General features: G+C 30.8%; 2 protein-coding genes across 5 annotated transcripts in view; one reads left to right on the forward strand and one right to left on the reverse strand.

Moving 5' to 3' along the window:
• Nucleotides 1-1395: 1395 nt before the first annotated feature.
• The window catches only part of Fstl5 (follistatin-like 5), a 36917-nt gene continuing 15841 nt past the window's right edge, over nt 1396-22471 (forward strand). For 2 of the 4 annotated variants that reach the window (XM_018514133.1, XM_018514134.1), the window contains exons 1-2: nt 1396-1679; nt 2196-2442. In XM_018514133.1, coding sequence (XP_018369635.1) covers nt 1606-1679; nt 2196-2442 — 321 coding nt within the window. In that variant the 5' untranslated portion in view covers nt 1396-1605. Of the gene's footprint in view, nt 1680-1740; nt 1758-2195; nt 2457-22471 lie in introns of those variants that run through there. The other 2 variants (XM_018514136.1, XM_018514135.1) reach the window with 2 other exon arrangements.
• LOC108765423 (uncharacterized) lies at nt 19821-21393 on the reverse strand. The gene is given in 4 exon segments (XM_083287371.1): nt 19821-20152; nt 20575-20850; nt 20852-20970; nt 21263-21393. Coding segments are annotated over 4 exon segments (777 nt in total). The 5' UTR covers nt 21326-21393; the 3' UTR covers nt 19821-19833.

Here is a 22471-nt window from a genome sequence, read left to right on the forward strand (position 1 = left end):
GAAAAAATGTTAATACCTTTCCTTATAATACTTCTTGTGCCATCTATATCGGAAACAAGTATGAAACTGTCATCGGCAAATTACTAACAAATTTTTCTAAATGTAATTTATTATTCGAATAATTTTATATATATATTTATTTAATTATTATATCTGTTTATATAACGACCAAGTATTGTTAAAAAAATAATAATGATCTGCATAAACTTAAAAAATTTGTTACCCTGTAAAAAACGGTGCGTTAAATATACTTCTGTAGTTATACACGTATAACTACAGAAACGTATTTTTATATAGAAATGAATAATATCAAAAATACATTTTTATAAACCAATAAAATTGTAAATTATAAAATTAATTATATAAACTAAATTCCAAATATTTATATCGAATAAGCAAAAATATAGTCGGTAATATCAGCGTTCTTCTCGTAATTTTACCCCGAGCTGAAGGTCTCTAACCTTTAGAGAACGTGTAATATTGATCCGTGTAGTTATTGCTATTCAAATAACGTCTAAAAATACAAATTCTTTTTTTATACTTTTCATTTAATAAAGTAATTATCTTTTATAGAAGTATCTTCTTTTCACTATCTCATACTTATCTTTATATATTTATTACATTTACATTTTTTGAACGAAATCAAAATTATTAACTACGTTTCAGTAAATAATTGCAACGTCTATTACAGTTATTTATACACATACAATCCTAAATAATGAAGAAAATTATATTAAATCCTGAAAATCAATACTATCTCGTCGGTGGTTTATAATACGAACTGGCTCATAGGATAAAACAGCAACACATTGTCGATTTATCAGCGATCCATATAATTGCAACGGTACATTTAATATAGGTTTTTTTTATTATACTACATTGATAATATGGTTTCTTATGATAAAACATGATCTTTCATCAATTGTTTACTGTTCATATTACTTTTTTATTCAAAGTAATTTAAGTAGTAGAGTATAATATTATAAATAGAAAAAATATGTTTAAATTTCAAGCTATTTATCGAATGTTATAGAAGCGAAATTCGTTTGTATTAAATATTATAAGCATTATTCTATAATTTCCTTATCGGTTTTCACAAAACAAAAAATATATATCTTTCACCCTCGAATGCACATCCATGAGAGATGTCGCCAGATGTCGCTTCAGTCGAGATTGTTGTCAAAAATTTGATGTTCCTGTAACAAGGATAACTAAAATAGTGTACTACGCATAGAAAAAAAAACAAGGATACTGTACAGTTTAACTCTTATTTCTGACGCGTCTACTTCATCTATCAGAAAAAAGTGCGCGCCACTCCCTGGAAGGATCAAAAAAATTTATTATGTTTAATTAAACAGATAACGATCGAATTAATTAAAGATCTTCCAACGGCGACATTAGTTGCCTCAATACTTCCATCTCTGCGCGCGATTTCTCTCGGGTCAACGCGCACCAACCACCACTACCACGTACCCTCGAGAGCGACAAATTGCGAAGTTATCCCCTCTCTTTCTTGGACGCGACACTTATAGAGAATTAATAGCGGCTTTTATTGCGAGTTCTCGAAGTAACTGGCGGAATTGCCAAAAAAGTTTAAGTCGATCTATGTCGACGGCGGCGACGCAGGCCAACGCAGGCGCAAACGTGCCGTTTCCATGGCGCCGTTGCTATACAGTTAGGTAATGTTGGATTAGACACTACGCCGTTTCCCAACCCTCTCCGGGGTAACGTTCAGTACACCCTAAACCATCGTCGTGGTTAGAGGATCTCTTGCACCTTCCTACTTGCACACGTGCATATAGACACACGCAGGGGCACGGGGACTGCACGCATATTATACCTACACATACGTATAGATACACACGTACATACGGTGTACGTACATACGCATGCACCACCGTCCACCCACGCATTTGAGGGAAAACGCGTGGCTATTTAACCCCTATTTACGATACGGTCCGTCCGGCCAGTGTATCCGCTAGCTCGTTTGTTTATTCAGTCATCTATCCTGCCCTGCTCTTCCGATCTCTGCCAGTGATTTTCATTCATTCACACACACATTTGCGTGTCACTCCTCCCCTTCTCCTCCGATGGTGTTCATTTATCGTCGTGTCCGCTCCATCCCTCGTACGCTACAGTGAAGTTCGAAATATATATCCCCGATAATCTCATGTTGATTTATGTATGTGCCACAGCTTTTTTAATCACATTCCCGTGTCACGTACGAAGTCACGATCTCGCTTCAATCCAATCGGACTGAGTATTTTTGCCCTTCGGTGTACGCTTCGACACCACCACCACCACCACCACCACCGGCGTGGACCAGAGAATCCAGGCTGCGTGCACGTAATCCAGCACAGTGTCGTGGGACGAAAGTGGCGGGTGGTGTGTTTACTGTGGTGGCGGCGAGGGTATTATCCTGACGAAACTAAAACTGGTCAGGTCAGTAACACGGGGTGAGTCGACGAGATATCTTGGACTCTTCGTATCGCTTCCGATTGTTTTTCATTTTTGGATGCTGTAATTAAAATACATTTAGTGTTTTCAATGACGCGAGCAAATTTATATCTGTATGTCTCAAATAATCTTTACAGTTTAAATTGTTTTTTAAAAAATATGCATACAAATTCTATACGAGGATTTCTTGGAACGTCTTTTGTAATTATAGCATCGAGGAAATTTTAGTTTCCTATATACGTAGTTGGCATGAAATCAATATTGTTTAAATCATTTTGTCGTTTCTTGCATTCTTTTTAAATTTCATTATAATATTTCTCTTTCTTATTTCTCAGAAAAATCTTGTAATATTTTATAAGTTATCTATATGTAAAACTGAAAATATCCGAAATCATACATAGCTAAAGCTTACTTTGTAATTTACAAAATTATTTTTAGGCCTCATGAAAAAGAAATTAAAACCGTAAAAAAGGAGAGAGAAAGGGAAAGAGAAAATATAATCTTTTTATACGTACAATATTGCAATATCCACCGCAGATATTAATCATACTCTATTTATAAGCCATTGTTACTACACGTAACAAAAACGTATATAAAATTAATTAAATCATATGGATATCATTTTCAACAATTGAGATAACAATTATCGCCATTAAAACAATACATACGTATACATCATTGACTACATTTACACGGCATCCTTAATCCATAGTTTAACAACATCCGTAGTTATGAAACTGGCCAATCATAATTATTCTATTTTTCACAGGAATACCTATGATTGGTTAGTTTCATAATTACATATTAATAACTACAGTTATTAAGAGTGCCGTATAAACATGATTACTATAATCTCTAATATGTGTTTTATTAATAATAAAAATCTCATTACTTTGTAATGCCTCTGAAAACACATGTATAAAATGAAACGTGCGAATCGAGTATAATTACGAGTATATTATGTAATAGTTAAATCAGTGACAAATCATAGAAAATCCCTTTGGGTCCCAACACATGTGCAACCGTTGTCGCGTGAAAACACGCGACTGCAGCGACTTTTTTTCTCGCTCTAGATTTTGGACGTTGAACGCGGGAACGCGCGTCCCCGACTACATTTACAGAAACATTAGAGAAATGATCGATACACGACAGGTCGCTATGACAAAAATAGACGAATGCTCGTAATGCGTCCGCATAGAGGTAAATATGTTTCACCGCTATACCGTGTATGCCGTGTATGCCGGCTATGTATAAGGTGGTAGATTGGCATATGCGCGTATAGGGGAGGGGGTGCGTGACGCGCGACACGATGGGGTCGCGCAGGCGCTACCTGTAGACTCCGCGGAATACGTGATGATAAATACTAAATTTAACCCCCGGGTGAAACGACGCGACGTCAGGCTATCCGGATCGATAACACTTTTCTGGCGTCTCCCTTTCTTTTTTTATCGGTGAAACGTGACTTCGCTTATGTAGGGCGTTTATGTATATAAATCGTTGACCGCAGAGGTCGGTGGAGACGCGTACCCCATCCGTGTGATACATCCGATACCTATCGTGTGACAAAGCTTTTATTAAAATTCCGTAACGCTCAAAATTCCGCTCTATCGGGCCAAGGCAAAAATTTGCGCGAGACACGGCGGAGAATGTTAACTATCTACTTGTTATAAAAATAGAGCCTTTAAATTCTGATAGGATTTTTAATATAATTAAAATCTTTCTTTGTTTTTTTAATTAGCAACGTAAAAAATGTTATGTATTCCATTAGTTAAAGATACTGTTATGATTTTATAATAACTATATTGTATACGATATATGGTCGCACAAGCCAATATATTAAAATTAAACGCAAAATATTCCTGAATCGACGTTATACATAAAGTTGTAATTTATACTGTACGCGTTAATTAACTAACTTTCAATTAGTTACGCTTTATGAATACTTTACTACAAGATGAATACTAAAACTATCACAATTTATTATTTAATCACAGAAATAAAACCGAATATATTAATTTCTATCCTAGCTCTCTAATAAGATAAATTATATACAACAGTTAGAGAAATTCTTATTTAAAATACAGAATTAGGTTGCAAATAATCAATTTAATTTATTCAACAATTATTTACACAATTACTTTACATAATTTTTGAGTAGTTATAAAATAAAATTAAAATTTTTAATTCGCTATTATAGAGAAGAACAAATACATTATTTGTCTGATTATCAGTTGTAACACATATATATTTATATGTTAACAATTGAAATCCTATAACATCATTAAAAGCTATTATACGCATCATTTGATGATATGTAATAGCTTTTAATGATAAATTTATTTAATTGTATAGTAGAATATATAATCAGCCTTTTATATATCTATATTGCTCTTTACATCCATGAAAATGTCTGAAATATCAATATATATTCCCGCTTATTCCACGTATTTCCATATAAATGTCATGCATTTCACGTATATGAGAAATTATTAATATAATTCCAACGAACGTAATTAAACAATGTATATCATCCACGAAAATTTGAGACTAATCCAATCTATCAAAGGCAGTAATATTCAGCCCAACATAAAGTATATATTTTATGTCATGTTCCATAATACTCTTTTAATTCAAAGATATGATAATAATAATAATAATATTGCATAGGATATGAAATGGGACTGAAAATACTGTTCTATATATTTATTCAAGTGGGAAAAAAAGAAGCGCCAGAACAGCCATAGGAAAAGATTAAAATTATTTGTAATCTTTCAACCAAAAGGAAGTAGGATGCTAATCTAATTTATAAAAGACGATCTCGCTTTTCTCATTGTGTACTTCAATCAGCAGTAGAAAGCATAAGAGTATATAATATAGTAAACAAAATTTAAATTATTTTTCTAAAAGGTAAATATATTATATATAATTTAAATTTAGATTTTTTAAATGTTTTCTTAAACGATTAAATTGTTAATCTTTCTTTCTCAACTTCAGACTTCTGTCTTCAAAAAATTGTCTTTATTTTTTAGTATCGTTTTAAAGCATATTTTATATATATGTACATATATGTGTATTACAAACTGTTTACATATCTTGTTATAAATAATATAATAACAACGCTTTTTGAACTTGTTACGAAAAGAACATACATGAAATATTACACTTAGATTACTTGCGTCTCAAAATAAAGTTTGTATTCTATGGAATTCGTTACCTTGACATACAATATATTTAAAATAATTTACATGTGAACAAATGCAGAATATTCCATTAAATACGACATGATAAAATGCATTTATTTATACACAAGCATTTACTACATGTAACGATATCGTATTAGACTTGTAAAATACAAAAGTTTTTAGAAATTATATAATACTACAATACATTATTGGCTCCAAAATTATCAAAATTACATTTATTATATCAAGTTTTACAAAAATAAATTAGACCATTATTGTAATAAATTGAAAAAAAAGTACATCTCGTTGACTCTAAGAAACGTAGTAAAACAACATTTTGATTTATACACACTCTCTCTCTCTCTCGTTCTTTTTATTTTTTTCTACTCTTTTTTATTAAAGAACATCTTATATCTTGGGAATATCTATCCTACCTCTCAAGAGGCCCGTCGTACCATCACCTTTATTCGCACAAAGTCTATCGACGAACTTGACGTTTGGTGTCTTTAAATCATACGCCCATCCCAACCAAGCCATGAAATCTATAAAAGCGGTAGTTAAATTGAGACGGTAGAAGCCAAGCTCCGCAGCCTTATAGTCCCACGGGAAGCAATGATGGTAATTGTGCCAACCCTCGCCCATAGCAAAGAAGGACACCACAGGATTCTCCGTTGACTTAAGAGTTCTGGAATAAAAAAAAAGAGAAAAAAGAAGTTTTTGCCTCTTGATCCAGGTCGGCTACACGAATAAACTTTTGCCGGAATATCTCTCATGCAACAGATTATTTAAACGAAATAGCACTTTTTACAACTTCTTTCTTCTACGATATTATAACTATGAAATACAACATTTAATAAATATATTTATTTATGAATGTTTAATGTGTTTATAATACATTTGTGTGTACTTTACTTTAAAAAGTAGGACTGTATGAACATTTTTAAATTCCCCGAAAATTTCTTATTGTTTATAATATCGATTTCTTCCGTGGGAGAAAATAAGTATAATTTTCTTCAAAATAAAATAAAAACCTCTGAACATTTTTTATATAAAGTATGATTTTAAATACGATTTTGTGATGTTTAATATAATGGGAATTATGAATAATATAATAATTACTATGAAATTCATTAAAAATAATTTTTGATATATTTCTTTAATCGATTCTTTTATCAGTAAAAAACATTATCTTATTTATCTAAGGATATTTTTCGATCATTTCGATTAAATCCTCATTAAATTGTATATCAAAATCTGTAACCTTTTTAAATTAGAGTATTTTGTTTATATCTGAGTATGATCCGAATATTATGCTGGTTAATTTTAATGATAATCGTATTAACACGATCTCCAAAGATTGACGCGTACCTGTTGTACGGTCGATTGCCCCACAAGTGAGCGAAACTATTGACAGAGAAGGTTGAATTCAGCGCCCATACATAGCGGATAATTACGCTGCTTATGCTTATGTCCCAGGTTTCGTTCCATACATAGACCGGTACTATAGCCGGCAGGACAAAACACAGTGGCACCATAATCAGAGCGTAATACCTGCAATAAAGAACATTCTAGTGTTCAGCAAGTGTTACACATATGCAAAGTCCAATACGTATAATCGCATCCCGTTCCTTCACGACCGTGTGAACCAAGCGCATAAATCAAAATAAATTGCGATACAAGCGTTCAATTCTACTCTCTGATGAGACACTTTACACTGATTGATTACTACTTAATCTCTCTCATCTCGGGGAACAACGTGTCACGCAATTTCAAACACTGCGGATAATTACGAAGCGATTTCGTAAGCAATCCAACTCAATCATCGTGATCTTTTTTTTACGAACTCCATTTCCCGTTTATTTTTTACAGCTCTGAGCACAAATTGTGTAATATTATCTAGGTTTTGTTCCTCAGGAGCATCTCTTCAAGTTTCCTTCTCCTTTTATTTCAAGTCTTCATTTATCACGAATATAATGAGAAACTTGTAAATTATTTCTATAGAATTTTTTGTCAGACATTTTCTCATTTGCGCTTTTTTATTTTGTTTATGTTATTTCGTTCTTTTTGTAGAAAAATTTAAATTTTTTTCAAAGTTCTTTTATGCTATGTATTAAAAATAATATATAATAATGAGAGAGAGAAAGAGAGAGAAATCTTATCTTGAAAAACATAAAAATAGATTTGAAATTGATAGATTCTGTTAGAAGTATATTTAAAAGATCATATTTTGTTACGACAGTTGATGATAATATAATTGAAATTGATATGTGTCAGTAAATTTGATCGCCGTAAGTCGATTATGCGACTAATTACATTATTAATTACGATAGTAATTAATTACATTTTTCGAACGTGAACGTTTTATCACAAATTAGTAAAAAATGCGTCGTGTCGAATTATTAGACTCACTTGTCAACAAAACATATTACAGAATCAGCAGCGATATCGCTCATATCCACATTTTTACCGTATTCCTTAACTGCTGGATGATGCTTCATCATTAACCAGCCAATATGTGAGAAAAAAAAACCGCGGTTAGAATTATGTGGATCCGCACACGTATCTGTGTATCTATGATGTGTTCGATGAACACGAAGCCATTTAGACGGATGAGTCTGCGAAATAGGAAAAATTTTAATAATTAGAATCATTGACTTGTTTATTGTTTTATGTATAGGTATAAGTTCGCATTGACACCTAACACGAATAACCCTAATATTGAAATATTTAAATTTATGTTCTTAAAAGTTTCTTTAAAGTTAATTAAAACCTTCCTTTAAAGTTAATTAAAATTAGTAAATATTTCTAATACATAATATATAAAAAATTAAGGGATTACTTATTTTGCCCACAAAAGTAGACAATTTTCAAAAGAGTATAACTTCAAAATTAATCACAATGGAACGAAATGTATTTTAAAGTTTAAAGTCTTTATTTTTCAGATCAGTAGTTTACATAGATAACGATTTGACTGATTTTTTACGGAGTTATATGGATACAAATGGAGATTCGAAATCTCAAAATTGTTTACGAACTTTACAAAGTTCCATGGCGTAAATTAAAAATTGCATATGAAAGCAATTTACTTTCGAAAGAGTGAATCTTTAATTTGCGTATTTGTTGAGTGTTGTGCGATTTTTTTTACCGAGTTATTCAACAGTGAAGCAAAAAGCTTCTTTTTTTACTTTAACTGTTTATAGAAAACAAACGGAATATTGTTGGATATTCTTCAAAAAAAAAAGGTCTAAATTTTCTCTAAGTTGCATCTATCATCTTTTTATATAAAGAAACTTTTCATATCTAAACTTTACTTAAATGAGGGGCTAAAAATTAAACGATTAACATATTGTTATTCAACTATATATCCTGGCGAAAAACATTAAGAATATTATAATCTTAATCATTCATATCCTATTCATTCGAAGCAACTTTGCGCAAAATAACATTCTTCTGATTCTGTCACATTCTGTGTATGTATACGGTGTATATGTATATATAATACGATAGAGAAAATTCAGAATTTCTTTCTATTCGTTTTTTTTTTTAAGAATACTAAGCGATATCCTATTTATCTTCTATGAGCAGTCAAAGTAAAAAGAAACACCTTTTGCTGCAATGTTGAACAACTCAACGAAAGAAAATCGTACAACAAGTACGCAAAAAGAGAAAAAAAAAGATTCGTTCTTTCCAAAGTTGTAGACTACTTTCACATACGATTTTTAATTCACATCATAAAATTTTTTAAAGTTTGTAAAAAATTTGAGATTTGATAAATCTTTATTTGCATATCCCTGTACCTACATAAAAAGATCAATCAGTTTGTTATTTAAATTATCGATTTGAGACTATAGTAGAAACTACAAAAAAACTTTATAATTTTTGTACCATCTCTTTGGATGATCATTTTTGATAAAATAACACTCTTGAATATTGCTTTATTGAATATTTGGAGGAATAGGTAATCCTTCAATCTTTTAATGTAAAATGTTTTGTTACTTTACAATATTATCACAATTATTTGAGGATTTCTATTGCAAACAGAAATAGTTCTGAAAGTAATAGCTTGTGGTAAATTATAATAAATTTTAATGTGGGTTATATAGTAACTGACCAGATATAACGACTGTAATATTTATAAGAATCTTACCTGACCAGCCAAGCAATATAAAAAAACAAGTAGTATTCTAAGTGGCAATTTGGCGCTATAACTCCTATGTGCCCAAAGACGATGAAGACCAGCTGTTATGCCAAAACCAGCAGAAAGTAAATATAAGATTGCTGAAAATAAACAGTAAATAAAACAGAAGCAACATCAGATCTTGTCTTTCATTGTTTACCATGTATTAATGATAATGATAATAAATTTTAATAAAATGAAAAAAAAATTTACAGGAACATGTCAAAATATTAAAATAATTTTTAGTTTATAAATAGTTAAGAACAAATGATTCTTTTTAAATTAAATTTGAAATGTACAAAGAATGTAATTTCATTTTTTAATTAATTTCAGTGAAATTTAATTTAACATAATTTTAATTTAAAATTTGTCCACTAAAATCTCGAACTAAAATTTGGAAATGTTTGGAAATGAGAAAATGTGAAATTAGAGGTACGATGAATAACAATTTCTCTTGATATTTCTGCTGAAAAAAATTGATTACAAATTTCACCAAAAAAACGCGTTTACATTAGGCTTTTTTCACTGATTCCAATGTGTTCAATACAATATTCAACGAAACTCAATAGAACTCAATATATCGAAATGATATATGTATATGAGACACATATACATATGTATTTATAAATGAAATTATGATGGAAAATTAATTGATTTAATAAATACGTACACCACATCCAGGTCCAAAATTTCGCTTCGCGATATCGCGTAGCAAACAAATAGATCGCAACGATATGGAGAACGACGATGACAATGATATTACGCCAAATTAATGGCTGCTCCGCCGGCATGTGCTTCGGTGGTTGATTGAGATTTGAATCTCTGCCATTTTCCGTTCCCGATTGCACTAACATTTGATTTTTATTATCCTCGTATTTGGTTATCGTTGAACTGTACATTGCTAGAAATATTTGGAACAATATTGGCATTTTTATTTCATCCATGTTATAACTATTGTTTATATTTATCTTGTATGCGCATTTATATATATGTAAATATATCGCGACAAAAGATTTAAAAAAATTGCACTATGTCGAGAAAAATAAATAGGATAAATCATAATTTAATTAGTTTATCTCATAATATGTTATTTTTTTCGAGGTTTAGCAAATCCTTATTTTATTCTATTGTCTAATCTTAATATACCTATTTACAAAAATGTTGGTTATGCAAAAGATTGTATTTTTATAAATTTACAGAATAATTCTATAAAAGCAGATTTAAAAAATAAATATATCGATCTCTAACATAACCAATATATTAAGTACTTTAAAAGAAATCTGCGTAACAATTTCCATAAGCAATACAATAATATAAAACTGAATTAAAACCAAATAATATCTGCAAAATTAAAACTTTAATTAAGAAAGTAAATAGTATAACAAGTAAAAATAATAAATTTGCATCTACATATTTGCATGGAAAGTATTAAGAAATAAAAAATATTTATCTTAATATTAAAAAGTAAAACGATGTACATCATAAAGATGAGTCAATTACATATAAAAAGCAGACTTTCAAAATGAATTTTGTTCAAAATATCATTTTTTAAGTTAGAGATGGCGTAGTGTTCAATAATGAAAGACACATATTATAAACTACTTTGAAATCTTTAAAAAGCATTTTCTCAACGTCAATTTATACACTAAAAAAAATCGAGACCTTTTGATGTGCCTTATGCCCTTTAACTAGAGACAAATAAAATTGTTTAACATTATTAGAAATTGTTTAGCAATTTTATTTAACATTTTACATCTTACTGATTAGCAAATTGTTATTTTTTGTAAAGAGCGTGGTTACCTTGTGGCTTTTTCCCGTTTTCTGAAAATTATAAATTTTGGACAAAACACATTTTAAAAGTCTGCTCTTCATATATTACATAACATATTATTTACAAAATTACATGGCGAGTCCATAATCGAAGGATATATTTCGTTATATCAGTCTCCTTATTAGGGCAATCTCGTGTTAACAAGCACCCATTGTTAGCTGTACAACGGCCGTCTCGATGTCCCGACGTGTAATTATCCGTTTTAGACGGACATCTAAATCGCGGTATCGACAAACGAGACGCGTTTCCTAGCACACATGTAAGTCAATGTGCGATACGCGTTTCGTATCGCTGCATCGTACCTCTAATAACGAGCGTAATTTCAATATCTGCAACTCTCTCGTGGTAAAGTCAGTAGTATTCCCGCACTCCTACTCGAAATGCGAGAACGCAAGTTCGTGGTCAAGCCAATTACGAGTCACGCATTGCTAACCGATTCGTTTCGCCAAAACGCGTTTGACGTGAAAATCAAAGTGAAATATATACCTATATATATAGTGCTATGTATCGATAACGCTATCCTTTTTTGAATGTAACCTATAGTCAGCACACACACACAATAAATAAGTTTTGCAACAAAAGCCTTTACGCAACTTGCATACGTCTAATATTAATTTATAAATACGAAAAATTATTTTATATATGCATTGTAACTGTTTTCTTAAAATTCATTTAAGTATCACACTTAAGTATCACATTTAAGTATCACACTTTTTTAGATGTTTGAAATAAAAAACTCGTGACAGTAAACCACAAGTATTTTAATTCGCTCGATTGAACAATCAATTGTAGAGATATTTACAACTATTGCCTATATATCAGATACAACTACTACTTATGTCAGATTTTTATTGAAATGAACATAATTTTTTATATGACAACATGTTCAATTTCCATTTGACATGTACTCAATTACAGAACGTAATGAAAGTAGGTATAAAAATATATAAAATCTTGCGATATAAAATGAATGATTATCCATATCCTACTATAATGAGTAACTATTACATACTATTGCTGACACCTAATCGTACAATTCAATATGTAAAGATTTAATTTGTCGATGTGAAATATAATTGTAATATAATTGTAAAACCTATATTTTATGTAAAACCTATATTATATATATATACATATAAGAGAAATCAGTGCACAAAAAAATTAAGTCAAATGTAATAAAATAAATTTACTTAAACGAAGAGCATAATACTACATGTTTTGGCTCATTTTGTAGTCATCTTCAAAGTCTAGGTACACGTAATATCGAATTATGTGAAGTAGTAGATTGTATAAAAATTATGGTTAATGTGCTATCAAGTTCAATACGATCACTCAGAGAACTTTCTTCATCGCAAAACCATTTGCGAATGTAATTAGGAAGCTTTTGGTATTATATCATTAACTCGTATATTTTCCCGTTATTATTATACTCTACATTTTGTTATAATTATTAAATTCGTGGGCAATGTTTTTTTTTTCCTATTATACGTAAGTATATAGATATCAGTAGAACGTTTTATATATCGAAAAAAATTGTTTATATTATTATAAGAGATGTAATCTTCGAGCGGTATCGATTCACTACAGAAATGAAAATGGAAAATAAGATTGTTACTTTCTAGCTTTTTATGGGAACCAAATTGATTTTTGACATTTGCGATATAAAAACTTAATAATGTAATAATTGAGAACTAATACTATCTCCATGTCGATGTATCTTTCTCGTAAATAGAGTGCTAAGAATCTCGAATCATATTCAAATTAATATGTAAAATTGATTTCTTTAAACAATGTATTTTTACGCAATCTGATTCGCCTTGTGACGAACTATTAACAAAACTATAACAGTTACGTTATTTTCGTTGGAGCTATCGATTTCGTTGAATCTTTACCAGCGATATTCGCGCATCGTTTAGTTCTAACAGGCAGCAGTATAACAGGTACCGTAATCTACAGTGTAATAGCGGTCGTGGTCCGCTCATAAAGCGCGGTCGCGATTTCTCGGCCGTTTTGTTTCCCCATGTACAGTTCGCGTAAGGACTGGTGCAATGACTTACGTTAATATGTATGAACCAGCCAGGGGATATTTCTGCTGGCGTAAACGCGGATAATGCGCCTCTATCGCTACCGCCTACGCTGCTCCGGATCTCGCGGTTTACAACCCCCCTTTCTTGTAATCCCACTGCGGGCTTAACGTGGCGAAAATGCACGCTAAATCGCATTTGGTACCGAAACAATGAGCAAGAAAGTACGATTGCGCAAAAGCCCGTAAAGTTCAAATAGCCTTTCTGAATGTTCACGAATAATAATATTCTGGCGCAAATAAGCCAGTCTAATAATGTGATATTTATCGAGATATTGTGCGTAATCTGTTTCTAAACACAAAATCGATATTTAACCTGCACGATATATTGCGCGTTAAAGCGAAATTATATATGCATGTAAAACAGTTTATTTGATTTATTATTTTGTGCATTTGTTATCCGTATTTATCGACAGAAAATTCGAAATTTATGTATTCAGTAATACGATTAAATATTGCGCCAAAATAATTCAATTATATGTACCCTCTTGTTGACATATCTATTAAGTGGTTCACGTCCAAAACAAGTTGTTTATTATAAAGTGTATCTATATATCACTTATCATTTAATAATTGATATATAAATATAATGCTATTATAAATATGTTCTTTTTCGATGATTAGTATCTCCTCGTTATATACAGTCTGATACGAGAAATGTTTGATGCATCAAATCGATATATCTTGGTAACTTTCATGAGAGCTCCATCAAAGTTACGATCCGGTAAGAGGAAAATCATGCCCGTAGCCTATATTCAGAAAGTACGTCTATCCGCGTACATTGTTATGCATCGAGGTCGATGTTGAAATCTACCGATAAGCTTCTCTGTCACCCCTACGTGTTCACTCTGTGCGTTCTCATTATATCTCGTTTATATACCCTATCTTTTTTCTCGGCGAATGCATACACAGCGTATATCGACAAAATTTTCGTTAACGATATTTCTTTACAATAGACAGAATAATTTTAATTCCTTAGGATGTAACAAACCTATTTTAACATTTTTATATAAAAATTCATTTTTACGTAAAAATAAAAATAAGAGGTATAACTTCCAATGGCTTTGATCTTGACAAATGTTATCCTGAACAACATTCAAGAGGTTTTAGCCGTCGGTCGGACTCCTTGCGTGATATTGTAACTTTTGAGCCTTATAACTCGAAAAGTACTCAATAAAAAATAACTTTATTATAATGTTTTGAAAAGCTCTCGACATCGGCTATTATAGATACTGGAATAAAAAGTTGGGTGTTCCATTAAAAAAAATTGTGACCTGGATCTGACCTTAGGTAGCGACGCTACCTAAGGTCAAACTGATAAGATAAATCAGTAAATAGATTTGTTTAAACCCTACAACTTTTGTCGGAACACTTTTACGATTGGACCTTATTCTGCGAAGATAAAAGGGATGTACGGGTGGTCTGAAACACCCGGTATATGTACTTGCATACATACCATATTTTTCGCAATAAATTTATTTATAGTTTTTTAGCATATTAACATATTTTTAATAGGATGCCTGATTGAGCATCAAATTATTAAAATTGCTTGTCAATTTAATTTGTGATATTACTGCAGTAGTTTAATTGCGTTTATAAATCCGGAAAACCAATTCGATGCGCAGTTCGAATGACTATAAATATGGTATATATGTAAGTACATTTATACAGTATACATAGTAATTCAGATTGAATTATTTAAACATCTAGCTTTGACCGTGTTACGACCATTACTTCTATTTCTTAATGTTGAATTTTTAACAAAAATTCAAAAATTTTTATCGCATACTTTGAAACTGAACTTCATAACACGATCAAAACTTCATGCAATTAATAATAATTACTGCACTTGTTATACTTACTTTATAGGTCAAATGTACACAAATATCCTGCAAAATCAAATGCGAATTAGATAAAATAAAATGCCAGCGAAGTGTATTGGCGTGTATCGTACTGCTTCTCTCCAAACACGTTGAATACGATTCTCAGTATATCATGCCGCGTTTATAAAGAGGCTCATGACACTGACATATTTCAAGCAACACTTAAGATTCGATCATTACATAGTGGAAGGAGAAATAGTTGCAGGTCTTAATTCGCGAGACAGTATTTTGTTGCAAGATTGCACATGTTTTGTGCGTCCATCAACCGGAACCTTTCGCTATTCTCCGATTTCTAATTCTCTCTCTTAATTGTTATAAATCTCTATTTGTAATGTCGATATATAATGGTGTCAACATATCACATTTATCTTAGGTAACAATGCAATATCATGACGTACAGTAAAATACAAAAACAATAAAAAGCAAAATACGTTTAACCCACACGTTTTGAATCTTTTTGAAGATTTCTATATATATTCGCGAATTTGTTAAATTAAACTCATAAACGTTTGTTTTAATCACAATCTGGTCATCATCAGTATATACATAGTCAAATATACCTATAATAATTAACATTTAGATCTTTCCATCATCAGCTGATTATAAAATTTCCAACTTGTAATGACGTTAAATGATTTTGACGATTTTAGCACAGAAATTGGAATTCCTGTGTTATACAAGTTCATAGTCGCTAAAATAAAAAAAAATGGAAACTAGGCGTCTACATAGTGTAATCGTTGGAATATAATATATTTCCAAATTATAGTAATGATGGAATTTTATTTTATTATTTCTGAAGAAAAAATTTAATTTTATTCTCAAATTATCATATAATTTCATAAGCAATTCTTCAAGCAATTCTTGTTGAGTTCTCAATACAGTATGATCAAAACATTATTCACTATTAGGAAATAAGAGTTAGTGTATAACAAAATATTAGTAGATTTGAAATATTGGATTTAAAACATTTATACTATTACATAATTTTTTTACAATGAAAATATTTCACATTTTCAAAGATTAAAAAAAAATTTAATTTGTTATATTTTTATATTTATAACATATTTTTGTATTTTAACAATTATTTGAATAACTGTAGTTATTTTTCATATTGGTAGCTTTGTTATATGTTCCTATAATTATATTTTATATAGTGTATCTATTTTGTTGATATAATATAGAACGGATGTGATAGTTTGGTAGAGCAGTTTCCGTTCATCTGAGAAGAGAGATCTAAAAGCACCTTTCGTTTTCAAGCATAATTAAACGAGGAACTTTCACAGCTAGAAGCATTATCTGGAGATATTTAAGACATGAAATCTTCTTATTTCATTACACTATAACATTAATTCAGATCAGTCATCATCATTCAATTAAACTGAAGAGAATTCCAATGCATCTTTTTTAATAAAAAAATAAACAAAAAAGTACAAAAAGGAAAGCGTAGTATTAAATAAAAATCAAATTACGAATTTATGTTAAATTTGAGTCCCGAAAATATTAAAAATAGAATTGATTTATATCAGTTTTTTTCACCAACTATCTAAACCAACTATCTAAACCAGCACTAGCCATTAACTTGTAAATGACAGGGCTCCATGGTTCGTGTGAACTCGTTTAGGTATACGCTGTAAAAGAATTGAAAAGGACAGGCTATCCAATAACAATAACAAGATGAAACGTCAAAACAATCGGTGAAACAAGTCAGATGTGGTTGCAATTGACAGCACAAAGGATACGTTTGCAAACTCGAGAAAAGAAGCGGCGAAGAAGGAGAAATTCTCTTTCCTCTTTCCGTGATACCGATTGTCGCCGTGTTTCTTCCACACTTCGATTTGCTCAACGCGGAGGACGCTTTCTTGAAAGCCCTTTCTCCATTGTCCTTTATCGCATATCCTTTCGTTTTCGTTATCGCAACAGTATCTGCCTTGACGTCTATAGAACAGAAATTCCGTATTTTTCTTATGTACCTTTATTATACATTATTCATTCATCGTCTCACGATTTAATAAATAAAATTAGAAATTGTGAGGTACCTGGGTCGGATCAAGATCACGATTTTTTTTAATAGAATACCCTATTTTTGATGGCAAAATCTAATAGCTGGTGTTAAGAACTTTTCAAAACACTAATAAAGTTATTTTTCATTATGCACTTTTCGAGTTATAAGACTCGAAAGTTACAGTATCGCTGACATTAGCATTACGCAAGGTGTCCGACCGACAGGTAAAACCTCTTGAATGTTGTTTGGGATCATGTCCTGGATAATATCTGTCAAGATCAAAGCCATTGGAGATTATTCCTCTTATTTTCATTTTTGCACTAAAAATTCATTTTTACGCAATATATAAAATAATTTAGAAATTTACTTTAATCTCATATTAAAAGCTTCGAAAATGATGAAATGATACAAGTATTCGTTTTTCTATTTTTCATGACACTTTTGCTGTGAATACGTATTTTATCCTTTTTATGTTAAATATCTAACCATGATAAACATAACTTTACGCTTAAAGTGAAAAACATTTTTCTTCCATTTTTTTATTTGTTTTATCTTCAATACTATTGAAGAAAAGAAATGCAGGCTTTATGTAGGTACATACACGTGTTATATAAACAGTCTCAATCCTATGAAATACAGAAACCTTTTTGATTGTATTTTACACTCTTATGTCCGTTACTTTAAATTTCTAAAATTTGACAACAGATTTGTAATCAGAGTTCACGACACACTTGAAAACAAACTTTAAAGTGAATTCAACGAATACTGATACTGTCTACTGATCTTTTATTTTATTTTTTTTTTATTCTGCTTTATGTCTGCCATATTGGATCCGTCATTTTGAATTTTGCAATTGTTTACATGGCTTTGGATAGCTTATGTCTGAAGCTACATTTGTGTGCAAGATGATTTTCCTACGTCAAGTACAATTTTGGAACGGTGGATGGCCAACTTGACAAAGAATGCCTCATATATATAATTTAATTTTTGCCATATTTTTCTTCTCACAATCTATCTCATTTTTTCTTCAATGATAATTTTCTTAGAAAAATTTATCAAAATTAAAAGATAAAGTGTAAAATAGAGATTCTCAAAACACAACTATTTCTCAAAGTATATTTATTTTTAATTAAAGAATAAATAAGATTCTTTCTCTGAATATCGTCTTGCTCGTCATTAATTATTTCATTATCGATCGCTATTATTGGGGTATTGTAATTTTCTCATACGCATTTGCAAGCATATTCACATCTGCGTCTCCATCTATTCTCTGACCTAATAACTCCATATAAACTCCATAATTAACAATTTTCGCAAAACTGAAATCGCGGTAGTGTCCATAACTGTATTATTATCGAGTTCTTCTTTAATTACAACAACATTCTCTGCAACAGGAATCACAGCAGAGTTTGCAATTGCATTTGCAGGTGCATTTCTTCGTTTAATTGTAAGGATAATATCCGCAGCAATGAAAGTATATTCGCAGAATAGTCTATAATTATATTAGCAGATATGTTCCTTTGTTTAATTGCATCAGCATTTCTATTAAATTTCTCAACGAAAATTGTAGCAAAATCTGTAACTGTATCAGTAGGTCCTTTCTCTATTTTAATCGCAACAGCATCCGCAATAACTTTCGAAACAGAGATTGCAGCAAAATCCGCAACTTTATCAACAGAAACTTTTTTCTTTTAATTGCTACAGTATCCACAACAACTTCTAATAACGAAAATCTGCAGATCAATAAGGTCTGCAACTGCATCTACAGTCGTTCTCATTGCGATTGTAGCAGTAACATCTGTAACAACTATTATTTTGGCATTCCTAGCGATAACTGCAGCAGCTCCTCTTGTCACGGCTAATAACTAGTATTGATCCATAAACTGTGTTTGCAATCACATCTTTTATTCTTGGACAAAATGTATGTCTATCTAAATTTTTAACATACGTACAGTAGCTCTGTTGAAACCACTAGACCAGCGAATCGTTCATTTTAGAAAAGCTTATTCCAAAAGTAGGCTTTTACCGTCTATTTTAAATATATTTTGCAGAAAGGCTTTATTTTTAGCCACTGAGATAGCATTAGGGTACTGTTTCATTTAAGAAAGAGCTTCATTCATTTAAAAGAAAGCTTTATTTTTTAAATTGAGGAAAATATTTTCTCATATTTTCTAAAACATAAAGATTTTATAATAGCATCTTGTCTAAAGCGATTGAATCAATTACTGACTAAATCCACGGCTTCCTTTTTAACGAACTCCTCACAGCGGTATGTTAAAGAACCAGAAGGAACACGAAGTAAACCATCATCGTCCCAACAGCCGCTTTGAAGTTCCTTCGATGTCAGCTGTCGAGAGAAATATGACTGTTTCTCATCCAAGTCTCCGCGAGTATAAAATACTTCGCGTATACTTTTGACTTGCGTGATCTCCGTTATGAGGCATTTGCCAAGGTAACTGATCCGAATGTAGAGCGAAATTGTGGCGGCGGTATTACGGAAATTCTCATCTAACAAAGTGTACGTTCCCATCATAGACCTAAAATAACGTATACACTGTGTTATTAAGCCTCTAGGATTACACAGGACGTCCCTCACTAACGTATTTTCCTTGAAAGAAAATGGTACTTCCTTCTAAGGAAGTAGTTTTTTACGGATTTCCTAGCCAATCGCTCAGACATTTTTTTTTTTAAACGCCTGACACTCCAATATAACGCGCGTAATCGTATTATTTGTAAAAGTAATATTGCATATATAACGCTAACATAAAGAATATAATCAATGAAATAATATATTTTAACGAGCAGCACATTTATAATATTAACTTTGTCTTGATAATCAATTTCTAATAAATATCTTAGAACAAGTGCGATCAGACAGTAAGATCGAAAAGTGCTTTCGAAGTAAAAAGTTCCCTCCCAAATCAACAATCAGCGATTTCTCGATTTTCAGTGTTATCACCTCGAAATAATCTATCGTTTATAGAAGTCCGACAAGTGTTCCGTCAATTCGTTCCGCTCGCGAATCTGTTTGGCGATGCTGTTCAGCATATTATCAACCGATATAGCGACGAAGCCGATTTTCTGGCGCGAAACCATCTCAAAATACTTGCACACTTGTTTCCGAACGTATAACTGGACATCAACGCCGCTCGCTTTTTTCTCGAAAAAATCCGTCGGCACAGAAAAGACAATGGAACTGCCGCCATAAAATTTTTCATTCTCATAATTGGATCCTTGATCGAGAATCGCGTCGGTTTGGCGACAACGATATCCAATCATTATTCAGCATGCAAAACATGACGATTGTCTTCTTCAGGATAACTTTGTCAAACGCCATAGTCCAAGAGACAAACAACTGTTGTCGCAATCACGAATAATTAATGCCCGAATAATTTATAGAAACTACAAATAATTTATTAGAAATTGTTGCTAACAATAATTACTTTAGACATAAATATATTTCATACTGAAACAAAAATATAGAAATGGATTTAGGTCTTATATTAAGTCCTGAAGATTAACCGGAGTCTGTTGCATATCCCAGAATTTTTGTTGACATTTTTGACAGTATATCAATGGATGTATATACAATATAATATAAATCATATATATATCTAAATTATATTGATACACAAAAATTTGCTTACGTTTTCCACACCAATCTCTAACATCATTAAATGCAAGTCGTGCGAAAGAATGAACGATGACATTACTCAGGAGTTTATATTAATATACATATATCGCAATGTTATTCGATTTGTCAGTAACATAAATTTTATGATGGTTTTTGTTGATAATGTACTGGTTATAATTCATTTTTCGGCATATGTCATATTTTCTACAATTATAGTATGTAATTTATAATTTCGGATGCTATACGCATCCGAAAACCAAAAGAAATTGATGCTTGTTCCATATCTCGAATATACATCGATGTATATCGCTCGAAATCGAAAACTTAATTTGCCATTTTAAAACCTAATCTACTTATATACGAGGATAAAAATGAAATATATAAATAATTTGACTAATATCGAAAATACATCACAAATTAAATTTTGTTAAATAACAGAAAACAATTTTATATCTCAATCAGAGCTTTTTTTTTATAAAAAATTTTATAATTTACTATAAAATTAAATTTGAAACTTTAACAATATTAAATTTATTTAATTTATAATATTTATTGCTGTTAAACTTGTTTAAAATTATTTGAAAAATATGATCATTTATATTTGGATCTTAAATTTTTTAATTATTCCAGAATTTGTTGATATAATATTTGTACATATATATATTTATTATTTTCTTAAGAGAAAAATCAATTCAATATTAATCACAGAATTAACTATTAAGCGTTAATGCGATAGTGGCACATAAAACATATTATATTACGCTCAAGAAAGTTGTTCAAAAGTTACTTGCTGTTTCCTTGCAAACTCCTATGTAGCAAGAAATTGGATTTAACGAAAGAAAGGCCAATCCCGTTGAGATTCATTAAACCGACGTTTCACTACGAAACTTGCATCATTAGTAACTCGCAAAAGAATAGAAACAGACTTATACATTCATAGTTGCCAAATCTGCCAAACTGTAATCAATGTCGCAATACTGTAAACCAAAGTGCCAGATTGTCCTGCCATAAAATTGCTAAATTTCTTCCTTCTTAGACAGATAAAAAAAAAGTTTTGTAACTTGTAAAGAATAGTTTTTGTAAGTTTTTTTTTAAGGACTCTATCAAAAGGTCTCATAGTCTATGTTACTTGCTTTTATGCAACGTTCTATACCCAATATAAAAATGTCTCTCATACCATTTTATGTATTTTGCAAGAATGTTATTTTAAAATATTTCACAT

Source organism: Trachymyrmex cornetzi, unplaced genomic scaffold, assembly GCF_001594075.2.
Source record: "Trachymyrmex cornetzi isolate Tcor2-1 unplaced genomic scaffold, Tcor1.1 scaffold488, whole genome shotgun sequence".
NCBI lineage: Eukaryota > Metazoa > Arthropoda > Insecta > Hymenoptera > Formicidae > Trachymyrmex > Trachymyrmex cornetzi.